Source organism: Rhinopithecus bieti, unplaced genomic scaffold (assembly GCF_001698545.2).
Source record: "Rhinopithecus bieti isolate Rb0 unplaced genomic scaffold, ASM169854v2 scaffold_23748, whole genome shotgun sequence".
In the NCBI taxonomy this organism is placed as follows: Eukaryota; Metazoa; Chordata; class Mammalia; order Primates; family Cercopithecidae; genus Rhinopithecus; species Rhinopithecus bieti.
This window is the reverse complement of record NW_016811596.1, coordinates 3138201-3156783: the sequence shown is the minus strand read 5'-3', so window position 1 is coordinate 3156783 and position 18583 is coordinate 3138201. Positions and strand designations below refer to the sequence as shown.

General features: G+C 42.0%; 2 protein-coding genes across 6 annotated transcripts in view; both read left to right on the top strand.

Annotated features, from left to right (window-relative positions):
• Window positions 1-1315, top strand: part of RIMKLB (ribosomal modification protein rimK like family member B) — a 93521-nt gene extending 92206 nt beyond the window's left edge. For 4 of the 5 annotated variants that reach the window (XR_001889642.1, XR_001889645.1, XR_001889643.1 and 1 more), the window contains one exon: window positions 1130-1313. The gene's annotated coding sequence lies outside the window, so the exon portion shown is untranslated. Of the gene's footprint in view, window positions 1-1129 lie in introns of all 5 variants that reach the window. The other variant, XR_001889644.1, reaches the window with a different exon arrangement.
• Window positions 1316-13707: 12392 nt separating this feature from the next.
• The window catches only part of A2ML1 (alpha-2-macroglobulin like 1), a 55932-nt gene continuing 51056 nt past the window's right edge, over window positions 13708-18583 (top strand). The window contains exons 1-3 of the mRNA XM_017894246.1: window positions 13708-13769; window positions 14241-14424; window positions 14809-14971. Of these exons, the coding sequence (XP_017749735.1) occupies window positions 13708-13769; window positions 14241-14424; window positions 14809-14971 (409 nt within the window). The remainder of the gene's footprint in view (window positions 13770-14240; window positions 14425-14808; window positions 14972-18583) is intronic.

Genomic DNA, 18583 nt, shown 5'->3' with positions numbered 1-18583 from the left:
TATATAATATATAATGATAAAATATATATGTAATTATAAAAAATATATTTTATATATATATATATATTTTGTTGTTGTTGTTGTTTGTTTGTTTGTTTTTTTGAGACAGTCTTGCTCTGTCGCCCAGGCTGGAGTGTAGTGGTGCGATCTTGGCTCACTGCAAACTCCGCCTCCTGGGTTCAAGCGATTCTCCTGCCTAAGCCTCCTGAATAGCTGGGATTACAGGCGCGCACCATCACGCCTGGTTAGTTTTTGTATTTTTACTACAGACAGGGTTTCACCATGTTGGTCAGGCTGGTCTCGAACTTCTGACCGCGCTATCCGCCCGCTTCAGCCTCCCAGAGTGCTGGGATTACAGGCATGAGGCACCGTGCCTGGCACAATTATATTTTTAAAGTTACGAATATTCAGTGTCTGAAATGGGGTTGTTTTGTTTTGTTTTTTGTTTTTTGTAAAATATGTTATTTCTATTGTGCAGTTTAATTCCTGGGAGGCTGAGCACCATGGCTCTTGTCTGTAATCCCAGCATTTTGAGAGGCCAAGATGGGAGGATCAGTTGAGGCCAGCCTAGGTAGCAAAGCAAGACCCTATCTCTAGAAAAAACAAAAAAGAAAACTTTGGGAAAATATATTAACTAAATAAGCTGTCTAAAATAGATCACAAAACTTATACAGATTAAAAAAGGAAAAACGTTTTGGCTGTTTTGGTGTCAACATCTTAATTAAGTAGAAAATATTATGGACCTATAAATTGAACTTATGACTATTCACTCACTAGAGAAAACAATTTCCAGGGAGTTAGAATAGTTTTTCCTGAAAGAAAGTCAAATTTGGGAAATAAGATTGTTCTTATAAAACAGTAATAGGTTTAGCTTTTATTTTTTAATGATAAGAACATTAAATGTCTTCTAAGTCAGAATCAGAGTGTACCTTTTTTAGCTGAGCTCACCGAGACAAAGAATGGTAATAACACAAAGCTGGTTGTGATTTTTGGTAGTCTAATCAATTTAGAATGTTTTATTGTCATGTTAGTTGATTTTCTGTCTTTATTTTCTTTTTATTTTTTCTTATCCTGGTTATAGAGACTTTTAATATCTAGTATTTAAATAAGTTGTGTTTTTCCCCCTTAGGTTCTTTTGAAGTAACCAGTGGGGTTACTTTTTTGCTTACCCTCGTCAACAGAATGGATGAAGATAGATTTGACTATGTGCTTTTTCAAGTGGAGAATGTGAATATACAGAACAAGAAAGCAATAATTAACCTGTTTGATGCAGTCTGTTTTCTAAATAAAGACACCATGCACTGGAAATAAAATAGCATGCAGTGTGACTTGTTCTTTATATCAGTTCACTTTGGTTCAGATATCTAGACTTGATTTCTAGCTCCACATACCATTCCCTTTTTTCTACTCTTCGCCTTTTGCTCTTGAGTCCTTTGGTTCTTAACAGGCTGATTTCTATGATACCTTCTAACATGATTACTCCTTTTGGCACATAGGTGAGCACTATTCAGTGGATTTTCCCCTGTCCTTTTTATCACACTTTTATCTGTCCATGCTGAATAGTTGTTCCTGTAATTTTTTAATCTCTGAAGAAATGCACACTTTTTAAAAATTTCACCCTGAACATCATAGAGTGTACTTACACCTATATGGTACAGCCTGCTATATACACCTAGGCTATATGGTATAACCTCTTGCTCGTAAGCTACAAGCCTGTACAGCATGTGAATACTGTAGACAATTGCAACGCAATGGCAGCTATTTTTCAAAAATTTAATGGCCAAGCACAGTAGCTCACACCTGCAATCCCAACACTTTGGGAGGCTGTGGTGGGCAGATCACTTGAGGTCAGGAGTTCAAGACCAGCCTGGCCTCCATGGAAACCCTGTCTCTACTAAAAATACAAAAAATTAGCGGGACATGGACCTGTAATTCGAGCTACTTGGGAGGCTGAGGCAGAATCCCTTGAGTCTGGGAGGCAGAGGTTGCAGTGAGCCAAGAACACACCACTGCACTCCAGCCTGGGTGACACAGCGAGACTCTGTCACAAAAAAAAACGTGGTGCTGGGCATGGTGGCCCATGCCTGTAATCCAGCACTTTGGGAGGCCCAGGTGGGCAAATCACTTGAGGTCAAGAGTTCGAGACCAGCCTGACCAACATGGTGAAACCCCATCTCTACTAAAAGTTGTAAAGATTAGCCAGGCATGGTGGCACATAATCCTAGCTACTCAGGAGGCTGAGGCAGGAAAATCGTTTGAAAAACTTTAGCTGGGCACAGTGCCTCATGCCTGTAATGCCAACACTGGTAGGCTGAGGTGGGCGGCTCACTTGAGCCCAGGAGTTCAAGACCAGCCTGGGCAGCATGGTAAAATCCGGTGTCTACAAAAAAATGCAAAACATTAGCCAGCATGGTGGTGCACACTTGACCCAGCTACTCAGGAGACTGAGGTGACAGGATCACCTGAGCCCAGGAGATCGAGGCTGCAGTGAGCCGTGATCATGCCATTGCACTCCAGCCTGGGTAACAGAGTAAGACCTTGTCTCAAAAAAAAAAAAAAAAAAAACTTGATTATTATCATTTAACAAGTTTATTGTTAAAGCATGCATGGTAGTGTCACCTTGGATCCTCCAAAAGGCAGACACCAAGGTGGAGTCAGATAAGCTAGAGCTGTATTGAGGGAAATGCCTGTAAGGGATACAAGGTAGAGGGACCAGTAGGCAGGGAAGGCCTTCAGAATGCAATGTGCATGTGACAGAAAAGAGAGAAAAGAACTCAAACCTCAGCTGCTCTGAGAGTCTGCCAGCCTGATGAGGAATCTCAGAGCAGATTAACTATTAGAGTAGCCCTGGATTGGGCAGAGATGGCCTGACTACCAGTCCGGAGCAGCCTGGGGAGAACACATGGGTTTCATGTGAGTGCTGCAACAGATCAGGAGGACTGGCAGCTGGTGGCTGTCAGCCAGATTTGTTACTTGTATCCAGTTTTCTTGAGAACTGAGTGGCACAATTCCACTCCTTAACACCACACAGATCCACTTTACACCTTTGGGTAGCCCCTCCACAGTTCCATGAGCTTCTGATGTAAACTCCACATTGCATTGCATCTTTTCCTGCCACTGACACCCTCTTACACTATAAAGTTTGTCAGATCATGTGGTCCAATTTGTAGGGCTGCTTGCATCATAGCCTGAATCTTAATTTTCAACAGCCTTTTCTTGCTCTAAGGCCCTACTCAAGCCTACTATTTTTTCCATGTCATTTACTATATGGGTTGGAGTAGTCTTTCTAGGTGGAATGTCTTGCTTTCTGAATCTAGAGAACCCCAGAGTTAAAGTGCTTGCTTCCTTGTAGCAAGTGATGCAAAATGTAGTAATGTGTCTTTTTACTCTGTAGAGTATTCCAGCATGCCCATGACCCCTGGTCTCCTAGAACCCTTAAAGGAATGGCAGATCCTGGCTGGGCGCAGTGGGTCATGCCTGTAATCCCAGCACTTTGGGAGGCCAAGACAGGCAGATCACCTGAGGTCGGGTGTTCGAGACCAGCCTGACCAACATGGAGAAACCCCGTCTCTACTAAAAATACAAAATTGGCCAGGAGTGGTGGCGTTCGCCTGTAATCCCAGCTACTCAGGAGGCTGAGGCAGGAGAATCTCTTGAACCCAGGAGGCAGAGGTTGCAGTGAGCTGACATTGTGCCATTGTAATCCCAGGTACTTGGTAGGCTGAGGCATGAGAATTGCTTGAACCTGGGAGGCGGAGGTTGCAGTGAGCTGAGATCATGCCATTGCACTCCAGCCTGGGCGACAGAGCAAGACTTCTTCTCAAGAAAAAAAATAATAAAATAAAGTATTTGTCTAGTAAATCTAACATCTTATTACCACAGTAATAAGATAGTGGTTGGTGACATTATATAGTTTTATCTAAATATCTAGCTTTGAAAAATTTATTTCCCACTTATTCTTTTAAGGCAGTCAACAAAATGTATTGAATGCTTACTTTGTGCCAAAATGTATTGAATGCTTACTTTGTGCCAAATATTGCTGAATTTTAAGGAAACCTTTTGTTCCTTTCTCCCATCAACCCTTTCATAGATTTCTTTTTCTGAAACAGTTTATACTTTACAGGAAGCACTTCCATCTGTTCTACTGCTTCTCCTCCTCTCTCCCATCCCCAAAATAGTACCATCTAAATCAGAAAATCAGAAAACGGCTTAGTATGACAAGGCAGTGTCTTAGAGGAAATGTTATGGGAGAAGGACCCTGTCCTTCAAAGAAGAGAGATTTTTGTTTCTTTGAAAGATTTAAAGTTAGAAGAGTAAGAAGGATTTAAAGTTAGAAGAGTCAGAAGGATAAAAGCATAAGAAACACCTGGATGAAAGAGGTTCCCTGAAACTGCTCAGTTACTTGCTGATTTACATGCAATTAAACTTTTTCTGACAACTGTAACCCAGCTTATAGTCCTCTAAAATGAGTCATAGTTATCATCAGTAGCACATTTTAGGGATTCAGTCATATATTATTCAGTAGCATTTCTTTAGTATTTTGTTACTGGACTTTTCATATGTGAATATCTTATGTTCTGAAATGTTTCCCTTGAAGTCAAAGAAAACATCTTCAGATATGGTTCCTATAATGTCTAACATGCTGAAGGTTTGCATAGGTTTCTTCAGATAAAACAAGCAAACTATATACATATACATATGTATATAGTTTGTATATATGTATATAGTTTGCTTGTTTATATATATTATATATTGCCCCACACCCTGAGAGATTTATAATTGGCTCACATGATTGTGGAGGCTGGTAAGTCCAAAATCTCCAGGGCAGGCTGAACCCTATTTCCAAATTAAGTCACACTCGGAAATCCTGGGAGTTAGGACTTCAACATACAAATTGTGAGGGAGATACAGTTTATCCCATAACAGTGTTCAATAAATATTTGTTGGAAAAAAAAAAAAAGCTTTTCTCCCTAGGTGTAATCTGAGCATGTGATCTCCATGTTTCTTTTTTCCCTCTTTTAACATGAACTTTCAGTTTTCTGTCATTTCTGACTTTAGGAAGCCAAATGTTGGTTCATGTGGTGTCTAAGCATGGGTGGGGCTGGGTGGCACCCTTTTTTTCCCTGATGCATTCATTTGCGAACTTTGGTACATTGCATATTCACTTGAATGAATTTGAAAAGGGAATAGGGTGAAGCCTGTAATTAGTAAGAAGGAGGGAGGAAACAGTGGCAAGCAAGGAGCGGCCCCAGATTCTGCTTGTCCTTTTCTTTTCCTTAATGTTATGTCTTGGTTTGATGAGCCTCCTGCTCTCTGGAGGTAGAACCTCAAATCAACAGTCCTGGGTGGAACAGAAACAGGCCCTTCTCTACTGGCCTCCCTTGCAGTGAGGAGAGCAGAAAACTGACTTGCTGAGAACAGCATCCTTTAGCAGACAGGACTAAACTGTCTCCTGGGAGGTTACCAAGTAAAGTGGGCTAATAGCTTTTTGGAAAGCCCTTCATGGAAAAGCAAAATAGTCAAAGAAAATATTCGCAGTCGTAAGACCAAAGACTACCCGTGAAAAATAGAAATAATCTGGAAATGTGAAAATAATATCCTTGAGCAGAATGGGGTGGAACAAAATATAAAATACACAGAAATGAGTGAGGAAGGCTGGGATAATAATATAAAGAAAGAAGAATTCCAAATACACCAGAATGAAAACATTTTCTTTAGCTGTACTGATTGGTAGTTATCATCACTAATTTTTTGGCAGGAATAAATTTGAAATTTATGTCAGTACCCTTGGATAATAATTAAAAATATATATTATAGGCCAGGCGTGGTGTCTCACACCTGTAATCCCAGCATTTTGGGAGACCGAGGTGGGTAGATTACCTGATGTCAGGAATTCGAGACCAGCATGACCAACATGGTGAGACCCCATCTCTACCAAAAATACAAAAAAAAAAAATTAGCCAGGGGTGGTGGTGGAGGGGGGTGCCTGTAATCCCAGCTACTTGGGAGGCTGAGGCAGGAGAATCACTTGAATCCAGGAGGCGCAAGTTGTGGTGAGCTGAGATCGCGCCATTGCACTCCAGCCTGAGCAACAAGAGCGAAACTCTGTCTCAAAAAACAAACAAACAGGAACTATATATGTGTGTGTGTGTGTGTATGTATGTATATATATAATAGTTATGCCTAAGATAATATGTAGCATAAGATGATAATATATAATTGATGTAATTCTTACTCCAGAAATACTTGTATTATTTACAGTAAAGGTTCAAGTGTAAGAAGCCTTCGAGGTAACATATTACGGTGTCTATATAAGCAAAAATTCTCAAGTCAGGATTCTGATACCCAGAACAAATCCAAGCATGCTAGCCCCTTTACAGAATAGCCTTCCACACGGCTCCATTTCGCCCATATGCAACCCATGAGATGTCAACAGTAGGGTTTTATGCAACCTAACTTTGGGAGATTATTAAACCCTGGACATTTCCTCCCACCAAATTCCAGACAGATTATCTGGCTGATAGCTGCATTTAAAAAGATTTTTAAATGGATCAGAAGAGGTAAAAATCACTGGTGGGCCGATTTGACTGATGGAAGTGGGAAAGGGGAGTCAGCAACTCTTGCTGGAGGGGTGCTCACCACCTACAGGGGAGTGGGTGTTCATGGACCTGGGCGACTGCTCTTAGCAGGAAGAGTGATGGGAACCAAGGAAAACAAGACCGCGGTGGCTCATGTTGGTCATTCCAACACTTTGGGAGGCCACGGTGAAACCCTGTGTCTACTAAAAATACAAAAATTACCCGGGTGTGGTGGCACATGCCTGTAATCCCTGCTACTCAGGAGGCTGAGGCAGGAGAATCTCTTGAACCTGGGAGATGGAGGTTGCAGTGAGCTGAGATCACGACACCATACTCCAGCGTGGGAGACACAGCGAGATCCTGTCTCAAAAAAAAAAAAAAAAAAAAAATGTTTATGGAATTTATGTAGAGTGGTAGAGTGACCCAAAACTCAATTGAATATACTGGTTTTCCCTGTGTCCAAACCAAACAGAGCCTCCAGAGACCATCACAAGTTTTACAACCTAACCAAGAGGCTTGGTGTGTGCATGTATGTATGTGCCTAGTGTGTGTGAATTAGGGGAAACGTGGAGAAATTGTCTATAATTCTTGAATCTGTTGTTTGATGTCTTTCATTATTTTTGGAAAACTCTCGTTTATTATCTCTTCAAACATGTCTTCTGCTTGTTCTTTCTCGCTTCTCCTTCCAAGATTCTGATAACATGTATGCTAGGCCATTTGATATTGTTTTATAGCACTTGAATACTCTTCAAGTGCTGTAAAAATTCAAATTATTTGAAAAGAATTCGAATGATTTTCACTCTTTTTTCTTGTTGTGTTTGTTTGAGTAATTTCTATTGACCTAACTTCAAGGCAATCGATTATTTCCTCAGCTATATTCGTATTGTCAAGGTTATTAATGAGCCTGAAGAAGGAGCTGCTCATCTCTGATCTTGCATTTTCTCTCTTTTTTTTGAGACAGGATTTTGTTCCAGGCTGGAGTGTAGTGGTGCAATCTCAGTTCACCACAACCTTGACCTCCTGGGCTCAAGCGATCCTCCCACCTCAGCCTCCCAAGTAGCTGGGACTACAGATGTAAGTCACCACACCTAGCTAATGTTTTTATTTTATATAGACACAAAGTCTCCTCACTATGTTACCTAGGCTGGTCTCACACTCCTGGGCTCAAGTGATCTTCTTGCCTTGGCCTCCCAAAGTGCTGGGATTACAGGCTTCAGCCACTGTTCCTGGCCTGATACTGCATATCTTTTTTTTTTTTTTGGCACTTCTATAAAGGCTACTATATTTAGTATTTCAGGAAGTCAGTCACTTCCACCTTTCTTTTGTGTTTTTTGTTGTGTTTTGTTTTGGAGCGCAGTCTTGCTCTGTCGCCCAGGCTGGAGTGCAGTGGCGCCATCTCGGCTCACTACAAGCTCCACCTCCAGAGTTCACACCATTCTCCTGCCTCAGCCTCCTGAGTAGCTGGGACTACAGGCGCCCGCCACCACGCCGGCTGATTTTTTTGTGTTTTTAGTAGAGACGGGGTTTCACTGTGTTAGCCAGGATGGTCTCGATCTCCTGACCTCGTGATCCACCCGCATCAGCTTCCCAAAGTGCTGGAATTACAGGCGTGAGCCACCATGCCTGGCCCACCTTTCTTTTGAAATTCACCCCTGACACCCTCTCCTCATGTCCGTTGTCCCTTTTTTTTTTTTTTTCATGAGATCCTTTGACATATTACTCCAGGGCATTTTAAAGCCTCTCTCTTAGTTATGACATGGAGGGCAGCTCTGACCCTGGTTCCGTTGATTACTTTGTATCTTCACAGGGCGTTGTTGTTGTCATCTTCTTCTTTTGATACAACTTATAATTTTTCATTGATTGCCAAACATCTTGTGTAGAACAGGAGAGATTTAGATAAATAGTATTTGTGACTAGAAATGGACACACCTTTTCTCAGGCAGTTAGCTTAGTGGATTGAGTTAATCTAGTTAAAAGGTGAACTGGATTCAGGTTTTGTAATTCCCAAGTTTACTTTCGGTACATCATAGGCTTCAAATTCCTTTTGTGATGCCTTATGCTTAGGGTGTCATCTGGAATGCTGGGGATTTCTCAATGTTTGTGCCCCACCCTCAGCTCGTCTCCTCTATACGCCACACAGGCACCACAGAGGTCGTTTCTCCGCACGTTCATGCCCTCTGCCAGGGCAGATTGCTTAGTTACTTGGTGCTTTTGCTAAGGTAATGGTGAGGGGACAGGGTGCTTCTCTGTTGCCCTCTTTATCTTCCTTCTTAGGTAGGTTTATATGCCTGGGTCATAGGGGATAAGTATTTCTGCCCTACTCCTTATGCCAGGCTGCCAAACTCTGCTTTGAATTTGTGGTGGGTCTTGGGTGGGAAAGATTTTTTTGTGCCCCTCCTTCAGTTTCAGGAGACCTCTAAAAGTATTAACTTAGAACTCTGGGCTCACAATTGCTCCTTGTCCCTCCCTTGGACTAGGGTTCTCCCCGCTCTTCCCTTGGTAACACCTGTGCCCTGGGAGCAACAGTATTTGCCACTCCTCCCCAGAGTCTTACGGCTTTCAAGAGAGGAGCATGGGCAGCTGAGGCCTTTTTTGCAATGAGAGCAAATATGGTCCTTGATGCCCATAGTACTGAGGGGGCTCTTTTTAGTCTCCCGCTTGGCCCCCAGTATTTCCTGTGAACACCTGGTAGAGGTCATGGAAAGGAGCCTGTGGGTAAGTAAAGCCCTCCCTTGCTTCTGTGACACCCAGAGGCTCCTTATAGTCCCTCTAATCTGCACCAGGCCTCTAGCACTTTATGAAAAATGTAGCTGCTTTCTTTCTGCATGTCTGTATGAAAGGCCAGACACCTCCCATGCTCTGGCACTGATGAGACACTCCACCCATCTGGTCTCTGCTCATGAGGAATTGTATCTCCTTGAATTTCAGGCTACTTAGCTCACCTGCAACCTCAGCTCAGCTGTTTTGTTTTGTGATGGAGTCTTGCTCTGTCACCCAGGCTGGAGTGCAGAGGCGTGATCTCGGCTTAGTGCAACCTCCACCTCTTGGGTTCAAGCAATTCTCCTGCCTCAGCCTCCTGAGTAGCTGGGATTACAGGCGTGCACCACCATGCCCAGCTAATTCTTTTGTGTTTTTAGTAAAGATGGGGTTTCACCATATTGGCCAGGCGGGTCTCGAACTCCCGATCTTGTGATCTGCCTGCTTCAGCCTCCCAAAGTGCTAGGATTACAAACGTTAGCCACCACGCCCAGCTCAGCTCAGCTCTTAGGTTCAACTTTTGGTTTAAGAAAAGTGATTTTTCAGTTTGTCTGGCTTTTTCCTATTGTCAGAGAGGGAGCAATGCACTTTTCCAGCTTATTTTTATTTTTTATACTTAGAGACAAGGTCTTGCTCTGCTGCCAGGCTGCAGTGCAGTGGTACAATCATGGCTCACTGCAGACTTGTCCTGGCCTCTAGTGATCTTCCTGCCTCAGCCTCCCAAGTAGCTGGGCATGGGACACCACATCTGGCTAATTTTTAATTTTTTTTTTTTTTTTTTTGTAGAGACAGGGTCTTGCTATACTACCGAGGCTTGTTTCAAACTCCTGGCCTCAAGTAATCCTCTCACCTTGCCCTCCCAAAGCATTGAGATCACAGGCTTGAGCCACCATGCCACACTCTTGCTAGCTTTTTATATTCCAAGTTAAAGTGGAACTTGCCACATGTCGTTTTGTATCACTTTCCCCAACCCATTTCTTTTCTTTTATTCTTGAGACAGAGTTTTGCTCTTGCTGCCCAGGCTGGAGTGCAGTGGCGTGATCTCAGCTCACTGCAGCCTCTGCCTCCCTAGTTCAAGTGATTCTCTTGCCTCCGCCTCCCGAGTAGCTGGAATTACAGGTGCCCACCACCATGCCTGGCTAATTTTTGTATTTTTGGTAGAGACAGGGTTTCACCATGTTGACTAAGCTGGTCTTGAACTCCTACGGATCAGCCTCCCAAAGTGCTGGGATCACAGGTGTGAGCCACTACACCAGCCCCAACCCCTTTCAATTAGTATTGCAAATAATGCCCCTTCTCATGAAAACATTATTCTTAATGGCTGCAGAGTATTGCTTTATATTAACATGACAGTTTATTCAACTAAACTCATTATTGGGCATTGTAATAGACTTAATGTTTTAAGTTTCCAGCTCTTTACACCAACACACTTCCTACTGTAGTGATTTCTTTGAATAATTTCCCCTCCCCAACTCCATGTGGTTCTAAAGGGGTGACCAATCACAGGACCCCATCACCCTGGCCTCTAGGTGGGAGAATAACCCAGGCCCTGCCTATCATACCCTCCTGGCTACAGTGACTGATTCAGAGGTGAGCCAGTGAGAGAAGGAGGAACACAGTTCTTCTTCAGGAATTTTATAACATAGGTGAAAAGTTTTGTCATTTGGGGTCATGGAGCTGAACAAATATGGCTTGAGGGCTCCCAGCTGCCATCCTCCCTATGACTTGAAGAAAAGCTTGTGTGCAGTAGGAGAAAATGAGCCAACCAGAGAAAGTACACAAGAGAGAAAGATGAGGAGGAGTCAGCCCTGGCTGCACCAAGTCTCTAATCCCAGGCTGTAAAGTCTTTCAAGTTGTTCTGGTTTCATAAGCTCATTCTTCCTGTTGGATCCATTCGAGTCACCAAAAATGCTTTTTTGTTTAAGCTGGTTTGGTATAGGGTGATCTTTGGTCCCAGAGAGCATCCTCGCTTATTTTATTTTATTTTATTTATTTTATTTTATTTTAATGAGACAAGTTCTCACTGTTGCCCAGGCTGGAGTGCAGTGGTGCTATCAGGGCTCACTGCAGCCTTGATTCCCCGGGCTCAGGCAGTCCTACCATCTCAGCCTCCAGAGTAGCTGGGACTACGGGCATGCACCACCACACCCAGCTAATTTTAAAGAAATGTTTTGTACAGACTGAAGCCGCCTTTGCAAAATTATAACTGAGGAAATTGTGACAGTGAAAGAAGTCAGACCTAACTGACTCCATCTTGCTTCCAACCCTTAAGCTGTCCTTGTGGATTCCTGGGCGTAGGTGGAAGTAACTGTGGGAAGGAATTCAGTTCGTGGTTTGACTCTGAAACAAAATTGGTAACAGCCCTTTCCCAATAAGACCCCCTTCTTGCCTGGGGTCCAGTCTGTCTTTGCAGGACTGACAAATTAGCTACAAGATAAGAAATTATAGTTTAGGGGTCATGTAGCTTCTGGCTCCAAAAGTCTGAACCTCCCCAAATTGCTCCTGGGGATAACATCACTATTGTAAAATGTAAGATCAGTAATTGAGTTATTTTGCAGACCGTGCACTCGATGGAATCAGCTGACACCACACAGACCAGTAATCTGGCCCAACCAGTTCTGCCATCTCACCCAGGAACAGAAGACATTCAGAAAATCTAACTTCGACCCTCTATGATTCCATCTCCAACCTGAGCAATCAGCACTCCCCACTTCCCAAGCCCCTACCCGCCAAATTATCTTTAAAAACTCTGATCTACAAATGCTCAAGGAGACTCATTTAAGTAATAATAAAACTCCAGTCTCCCGCACAGCTGGTTCTGAGTGAATTACTCTTTAGCCATTGCAATTCCCCTGTCTTGATAAGTCAGCTCTGTCTAGGCAGCGGGCAAGGTGAATCCATTGAGTGGTTACAAAGACGGGGTTTCACTATGTTGCCCACGCTGGTCTTGGACTCTTTGGCTCAAGCAATCCTCCAGCTTCCAACTCCCAAAAACTGGGATTATAGGTGTGAGCCACTGCACTTAGACTAATTTATATTTTAGGTGACTTCTAAGTATTACCATCATAAAGAGCACTGTGGGCTGGGCATGGTGGCTCATACCTGTAATCCCAGCACTTTAGGAGGCTGAAGTGGTCATTGGAGCTCAGGAGTTCAAGACTAGCTTGGGCAACATAGTGAAACCCCGTCTCTATTAAAAATACAAAAAAATTAGCCATGAGTGTTGGTGCCCACCTGTAGTCCCAGCTACTCAGGAGGCTGAGGTGGGAGGATCGCTTGAGCCTAGGAGGTCAAGGCTGCAGTGGGCTGAGATTGTGCCACTGTACTCCAGCCTGGGTGACAAAGTGAGACTCTACCTCAAAAAAATACAAAATAAAAGAAAAAAAAGAACAGTGTGAAAAAACTCAGTGTAGATACATTTGTGCATACATGCATGCTGTCCTTTTTTTCCTCATTAAGAAACATTTCCAGAGTAAGAGTTGCTGAGTCAAAGAATACGCAAATCTTAAAGGCTTTGATGTGTATTATGAAATTGCCATGAGAAAGGTTATCCACAGTCTGTTTTCTCTAGGACTGTATGTGTTCCTATTTCCATACAGTCACAATAATACTGAGTAGTATTAACTTTTTTTTTTTTTGAGACAGAGTCTCGCTGTGTCACCCAGGTTGGAGTGCGGTGGCATGATCTTGGCTCACTGCAACCTCCACCTCCCGGGTTCAAACGATTCTCCTGTCTCAGCCTCCCAAGTAGTTGGGACTATAGGCAACCACCACTATGCCCAGCTAATTTTTTTTTTTCTTTTTTGTATTTTCAGTAGAGAAAGGGTTTCACTATGTTGACCAGGCTGGTCTTGAACTCCTAACCTCGTGATCCACCCACCTGAACCTCCCAAAGTGCTGGGATTACAGGCGTGAGCCACTGTGACCAGCCAAGTTTACTGCTTTTCTATTGATACTGTTCTCATACCCGTGTTCCCAACTACACCTTAATTGAATAATAAAAGAAAATAAGGACATTAAATGAGAACAGGAATTGGAATGAAACCAGAAAAAAAGGGAGGAGTTCAAAATATGTTCTGAGAGCTTTACCATTATGAATACTCAGCTCTGGTTTTTCCCTAAAACTGGCTGAACCAGTACAGATGTTCCAGGGAGAAACAACTTTAAAGAAGTGAATAGTGGCCCTACCCTGGTCCACCACCTAACCCAGCGGTTAGAGAAGGAGGAACACAGTCCTCCTGTGTTCCAGGTGCCAGGAGGTGATTGACTATAGCATCAGTCATCACCACACACCCTACCTGGAGTTAGTATATAAAGCTACGCAGAGCAGATCTCTGGTCCTGACCCTGGAAAATCTGTCTCACCCACAAAGATGTGGGCTCATCTCCTTCTAGGAATGTTGGCCCTATCGCTGGCCATTGCAGAAGAACTTCCGTGAGTGCTTGGTGTCAGAATTGGTTTATTAGGGCAGTGGCTTCTTTGCCTAACTTTCTCAAACATTTATATGGAGATGGGGAGATAAACTTTGGTTTATCTTAATTTCCTCCTCCTTTTTTCTCTTCTTTGGTTCCACTGATCCTTTACCCAGAGAGGAAGGCTGAGGGATGAAGAAGAAGCCTTAAAAAAGAGAAATATTAAAATGTACCCTGTTTTCTGAAATAGGCCTAATTTCCTCCTTGGTGCTTTAGGCATGTGTTCTCGGTGAGGGCCTCCTGATGGTGGAAGTTTAAGACTGTGCACTAAGTTGTTGTTTCTCTGCTTCTTGTAGAAAATGAGGTGCATAAGGAAGGCAGGGGCTTGGTCTGTCTAATTCACTGCTACATGCTGAGCGCTTAGGAGAGTGCTTAATTTTTCCTGGCGTGAATGAATCATTATTGCCCTGAAATCTTTCTGTTCCTTTAATAGAAACTACCTGGTAACATTACCAGCCCAGCTAAACTTCCCCTCCATTCAGAAGGTTTGTTTGGATCTGAGCCCTGGATACTGTGATGTTAAATTCACGGTTACTCTGGAGACCAAGGACAAGATCCAGAAGTTGCTAGAACACTCTGGATTGAAGAAGAGGCACTTACATTGTATCTCCTTTCTCGTAAGCACAGACTCAGCCCTAACTCTAATCCCTTACTTGCCTGTTCTCCTTTGCTCTAACTCGAATCCCTTACTTGCCTATTCGTTTCCCTAGGCTCAATATAATCTAATTTAAGCATAATTTCTGTTTTCCTTTGCCATGGCCTCTAAACTTACTTTTTCTCAACTTAACCTCAATCCCCGGCTATAACTCACCCACAATTTCCTTGACCTTGGATTTCTCCCTTTAGTTCCTGATCTTGATTCTTCCTCCTGGTAATTTGTCTCTATCCTTGCTACCCCCATCTAACGCAACTCCTTCCTTTTACTCACTGTTGGGTTGAGACCAGTTGATTCTGTTCCCCCAATCCCTTACTCTGCCCCAGAAGTCCCCTTTCTTGGTCAGGTACCACCTCCTGCTGGTGGCACAGAAGAAGTGGCCACAATCCGGGTGTCAGGAGTTGGAAATAACATCAGCTTTGAGGAGAAGAAAAAGGTTCTAATTCAGAGACAGGGGAGTGGCACCTTTGTACAGACTGACAAACCTATCTACACCCCAGGGCAGCAAGGTAAGAGTCACATATTTGGGGTTTGACTGAAAACTGGGGAAACCGCTGTGCACAGGGGTAAAGGGGGATTTGTGGTTTGATAGAAGGCTTAAGAAACAAGGAGTGCAGAAGAGAGGAAAATCTGGGGGATTAAGTATTACAAGTGTTGAATACATGCTGCGTTACACAAGCAAGAGAAGTAGGTGGGGGTTGCTACTGTGTATGTGTATCTAAATCAAAAGTACACATTTCTTCTGGAATAGAATTTGGCAAGTATAATTGGGTTGCTGGGCCTTGCAACAAGCTGCTTGTAAATGGCTAAGAAAGCACTGAGGGCATTTGGCTTGAGCTACTGGTTTTTTTGTTTTGTTTTGTTTTGTATTTGTTCATTCTTCCTTACAGGGGCACTTCATTCTGAGATTTTGAAGTCAGGCGCCCTGAGGAGAAACTATGTTTGGATTTGTTTTTTTTTTTTTTTAATTTAAAATTTTTGTGGGTACATAGCTGGTGTATATATATTTATGGGGTAGATGAGATATTTTGATACACACATGCAATGTGTAATCATTACATCAGGGTACATGTGTATCCATCACCTCAAGCATTTATCATTTCCTTGTATTACAAACACTCCAATTATACTCTTAGTAATTTTTAAATGTGCAATAAATTATTGTTGACTGTAGTCACCCTATTGTGCTAAAAACTACAAGATCTCTAGATCTTATTCATTCTATCTAACTATATTTTTGTACCCATTAACCATTACCACCCCACCCCTCACCCTGCCCACCACTACTCTTCCCAGCATCTGGTAACTATCATTCTGTTCTCTCTCTCTCTTTAAAAATTTTTTTTCCTTTTACCTTATTTTTTCCACACACTTTAAAATTATCATTCTCTTCTCTATCTCCAAGAGTTCAATTGTTTTAATTTTTAGCTCCCATAAATAAGTGAGAACATGCAAAATTTGTCTTTCTGTGTCTGGTTTATTTTACTTAACATAATGACCTCCTGTTCCATTCATGCTGTTGCAAAGGACGGGGTCTCATTCTTTTTTATGGGTGAATAGTACTCCGTTATGTATGCGTATCACATTTTTAATACATTTTTTATCATCTGTTCATAGACACTTAGGCTGCTTCCATATCTTGGCTATTGTGAAAACTGATGCAATAAACATGGGAGTGCAGACAGCTCTTTGATAGGCTGATTTCCTTTCTTTTGGATATATACTTAGCAGTGGGATTGAGGGGTTATACGGAAGCTCTATTTTTAGTTTTTTTCAGAAACCTCCAAACTTCTCCATAGTGGTTGTCCTAATTTACATTCCTACCAACAGTGTATGTGGGTTCTCTTTTCTCCACATCTTCACCAGCATTTATTATTGTTTGTCTTTTGGAAAAAAGCCATTTTAACTGGGGAGAGATAATATCTCATTGCAGTTTTGATTTACGTTTCTCTGACAGTCAATGATTTGAGCACCTTTTTTATATACCTGTTTGCCATTTGTATGTCTTCTTTTGAGAAATGTCTATTCAGATCTTTCTGCCCATTCTTTAATCTGATTACTAGATGTTTTCCTATAAAACTGTTTGAGCTCCTTATATATTCTGGTTATTAATCCCTTATCAGATGGGCAGTGTGCAAATATTTTCTTTCATTCTGTGGGTTGTCTCTTTGTTGATTGTTTCCTTTGCTGTGCAGAAGCTTTTTAACTTGATGTGATCCTGTTTGTCCATTTCTGCTTTGGTTTCCTGTGATCCTTGGGTATTACTCAAGAAATCTTTGCCCAGACAAAAGTTCTGGAGAGTTTCCCCAGGGTTTTCTTATATTATAATAGTTTCATAGATTGAGGTATTAGATTTAAATCTTTCATCCATTTTGACTTGATTTTTTTATATGGAGAGAGATGAGGGTCTAGTTTCATTCTTCTGCATATGGGTATCCAATTTTCCCAGCACCATTTATTGAACAGCCTGTCCTTTCTCCAGTGTATACTCTTGTCACCTTTGTCAAAAATGAGTTAACTGTAGACATGTGGATTTGTTTCTGGGTTCTCTATTCTGTTCCATTGGTCTATGTGTTTGTTTTTATTCCAGTACCATGCTTTTTTGGTTACTATAGCTTTGCAGTATAATTTGAGGTCATGTAATGTGATTCTTCCAGTTTTGTTCTTTTTGTTCAGAATAGATTTGGCTATTTTAGGTCTTTTGTGGTTCCATAAAAATTTTACAACTGTTTTTTACAAAAATCCTAAAATTTAGGATGTAGAATTTCAGTGAAGAATGTCATTGGTATTCTGATAGGGATTGCATTGAATATGTAGATTGCCTTAGGTCGTATGGACTTTTAACAATATCAATTATTCCAATCCAGAAACATGGAATCTCTTTTCATGTTTTTGTGCATCCTCTTCCATTTCTTTCATCAGTATTTTATAGTTTTTATTGTTGAAATCTTTCACTTCTTTGGTAAAGTTTATTCCTAGGTATTTTATATTATTTATAGTTATTGTAAATTGAATTATCTTTCTTAATTTCTTTTGCAGATTGTTCCCTGTTGGCATATAGAAATGTTACTGAATGTTTTTTGTTTTTGAGACCGAGTCTCCCTCTGTTGCCCAGGCTCTGGAGTACAGTGGTGGGATCATGGCTTATTGCAACCTCCGCCTCCTGGGTTCAAGCGATTATTATGCTTCAACATCCCGAGTAGCTGGGAGTACAGGGGTGTGCCACCATGCCTGGCTAATTTTTGTTTTTGTTTGTTTTGTTTTTTTTGAGATGGAGTCTCATTCTGTCGCCCATGCTGGAATGCAATAAATGGCTGCTTACTGCAGCCTCTGCCTTCTGGGTTCAAGCGATTCTCCTGACTCAGCCTCCTGAGTAGCTGGGATTACAGGTGAGCACCACCATGCCTGGCTAATTTTTGTATTTTTAGTAGAGACAGGGTTTTGCCTGTTAGCCAGGCTGGTCTTCAACTCCTGACCTCAAGTTATCCTCCCCACTTGGCCTCCCAAACTGCTGGGATTACATGTGTAAGCCACTACGTCTGTTGCTTTGCACTTTTAGGATTTTTTTTTAATTCCGTGATGTTTTTTAATTCCTTGATGTTTGGAGATTATTAAATGTCTTGAGGTAGACTCATTTGGGTTAAATCTGCTTGGTGTTCTATAATCTTCTTGTACTTAATATTGATAATCTTTCTCAGTTGGGCTCGGTGGCTCATGCTTGTAATCCCAGCACTTTGGGAGGCTGAGGTGGGCAAATCACTTGAGGTGAGTAGTTCGAGACCAGCCTGGCCAACATGGCAAAACCCCGTCTCTACTAAAAATATCAAATTAGCCAAGCATGGTGGCCCATGCCTATAATCCCAGCTACTGGGGAGACTGAGGCAGGAGAATCACTTGACCCAGGGAAGCAGAGGTCCCAGTAAGCCAAGAGCACACTACTGCACTCCAACCTGGGCAACAGAGCAAGACTGTCTCAAATAATAATAATAATAATATTGATATCTTTCTCTAGGTTTGGAAAGTTCTCTGTTATTTTCACTTTGAATAAACTTTCCATTTTATTTCTCTCTCTACCTCCTCTTTAAAGTCAATACCTCTTTTTTTTTTTTTTTTTTTTTTTT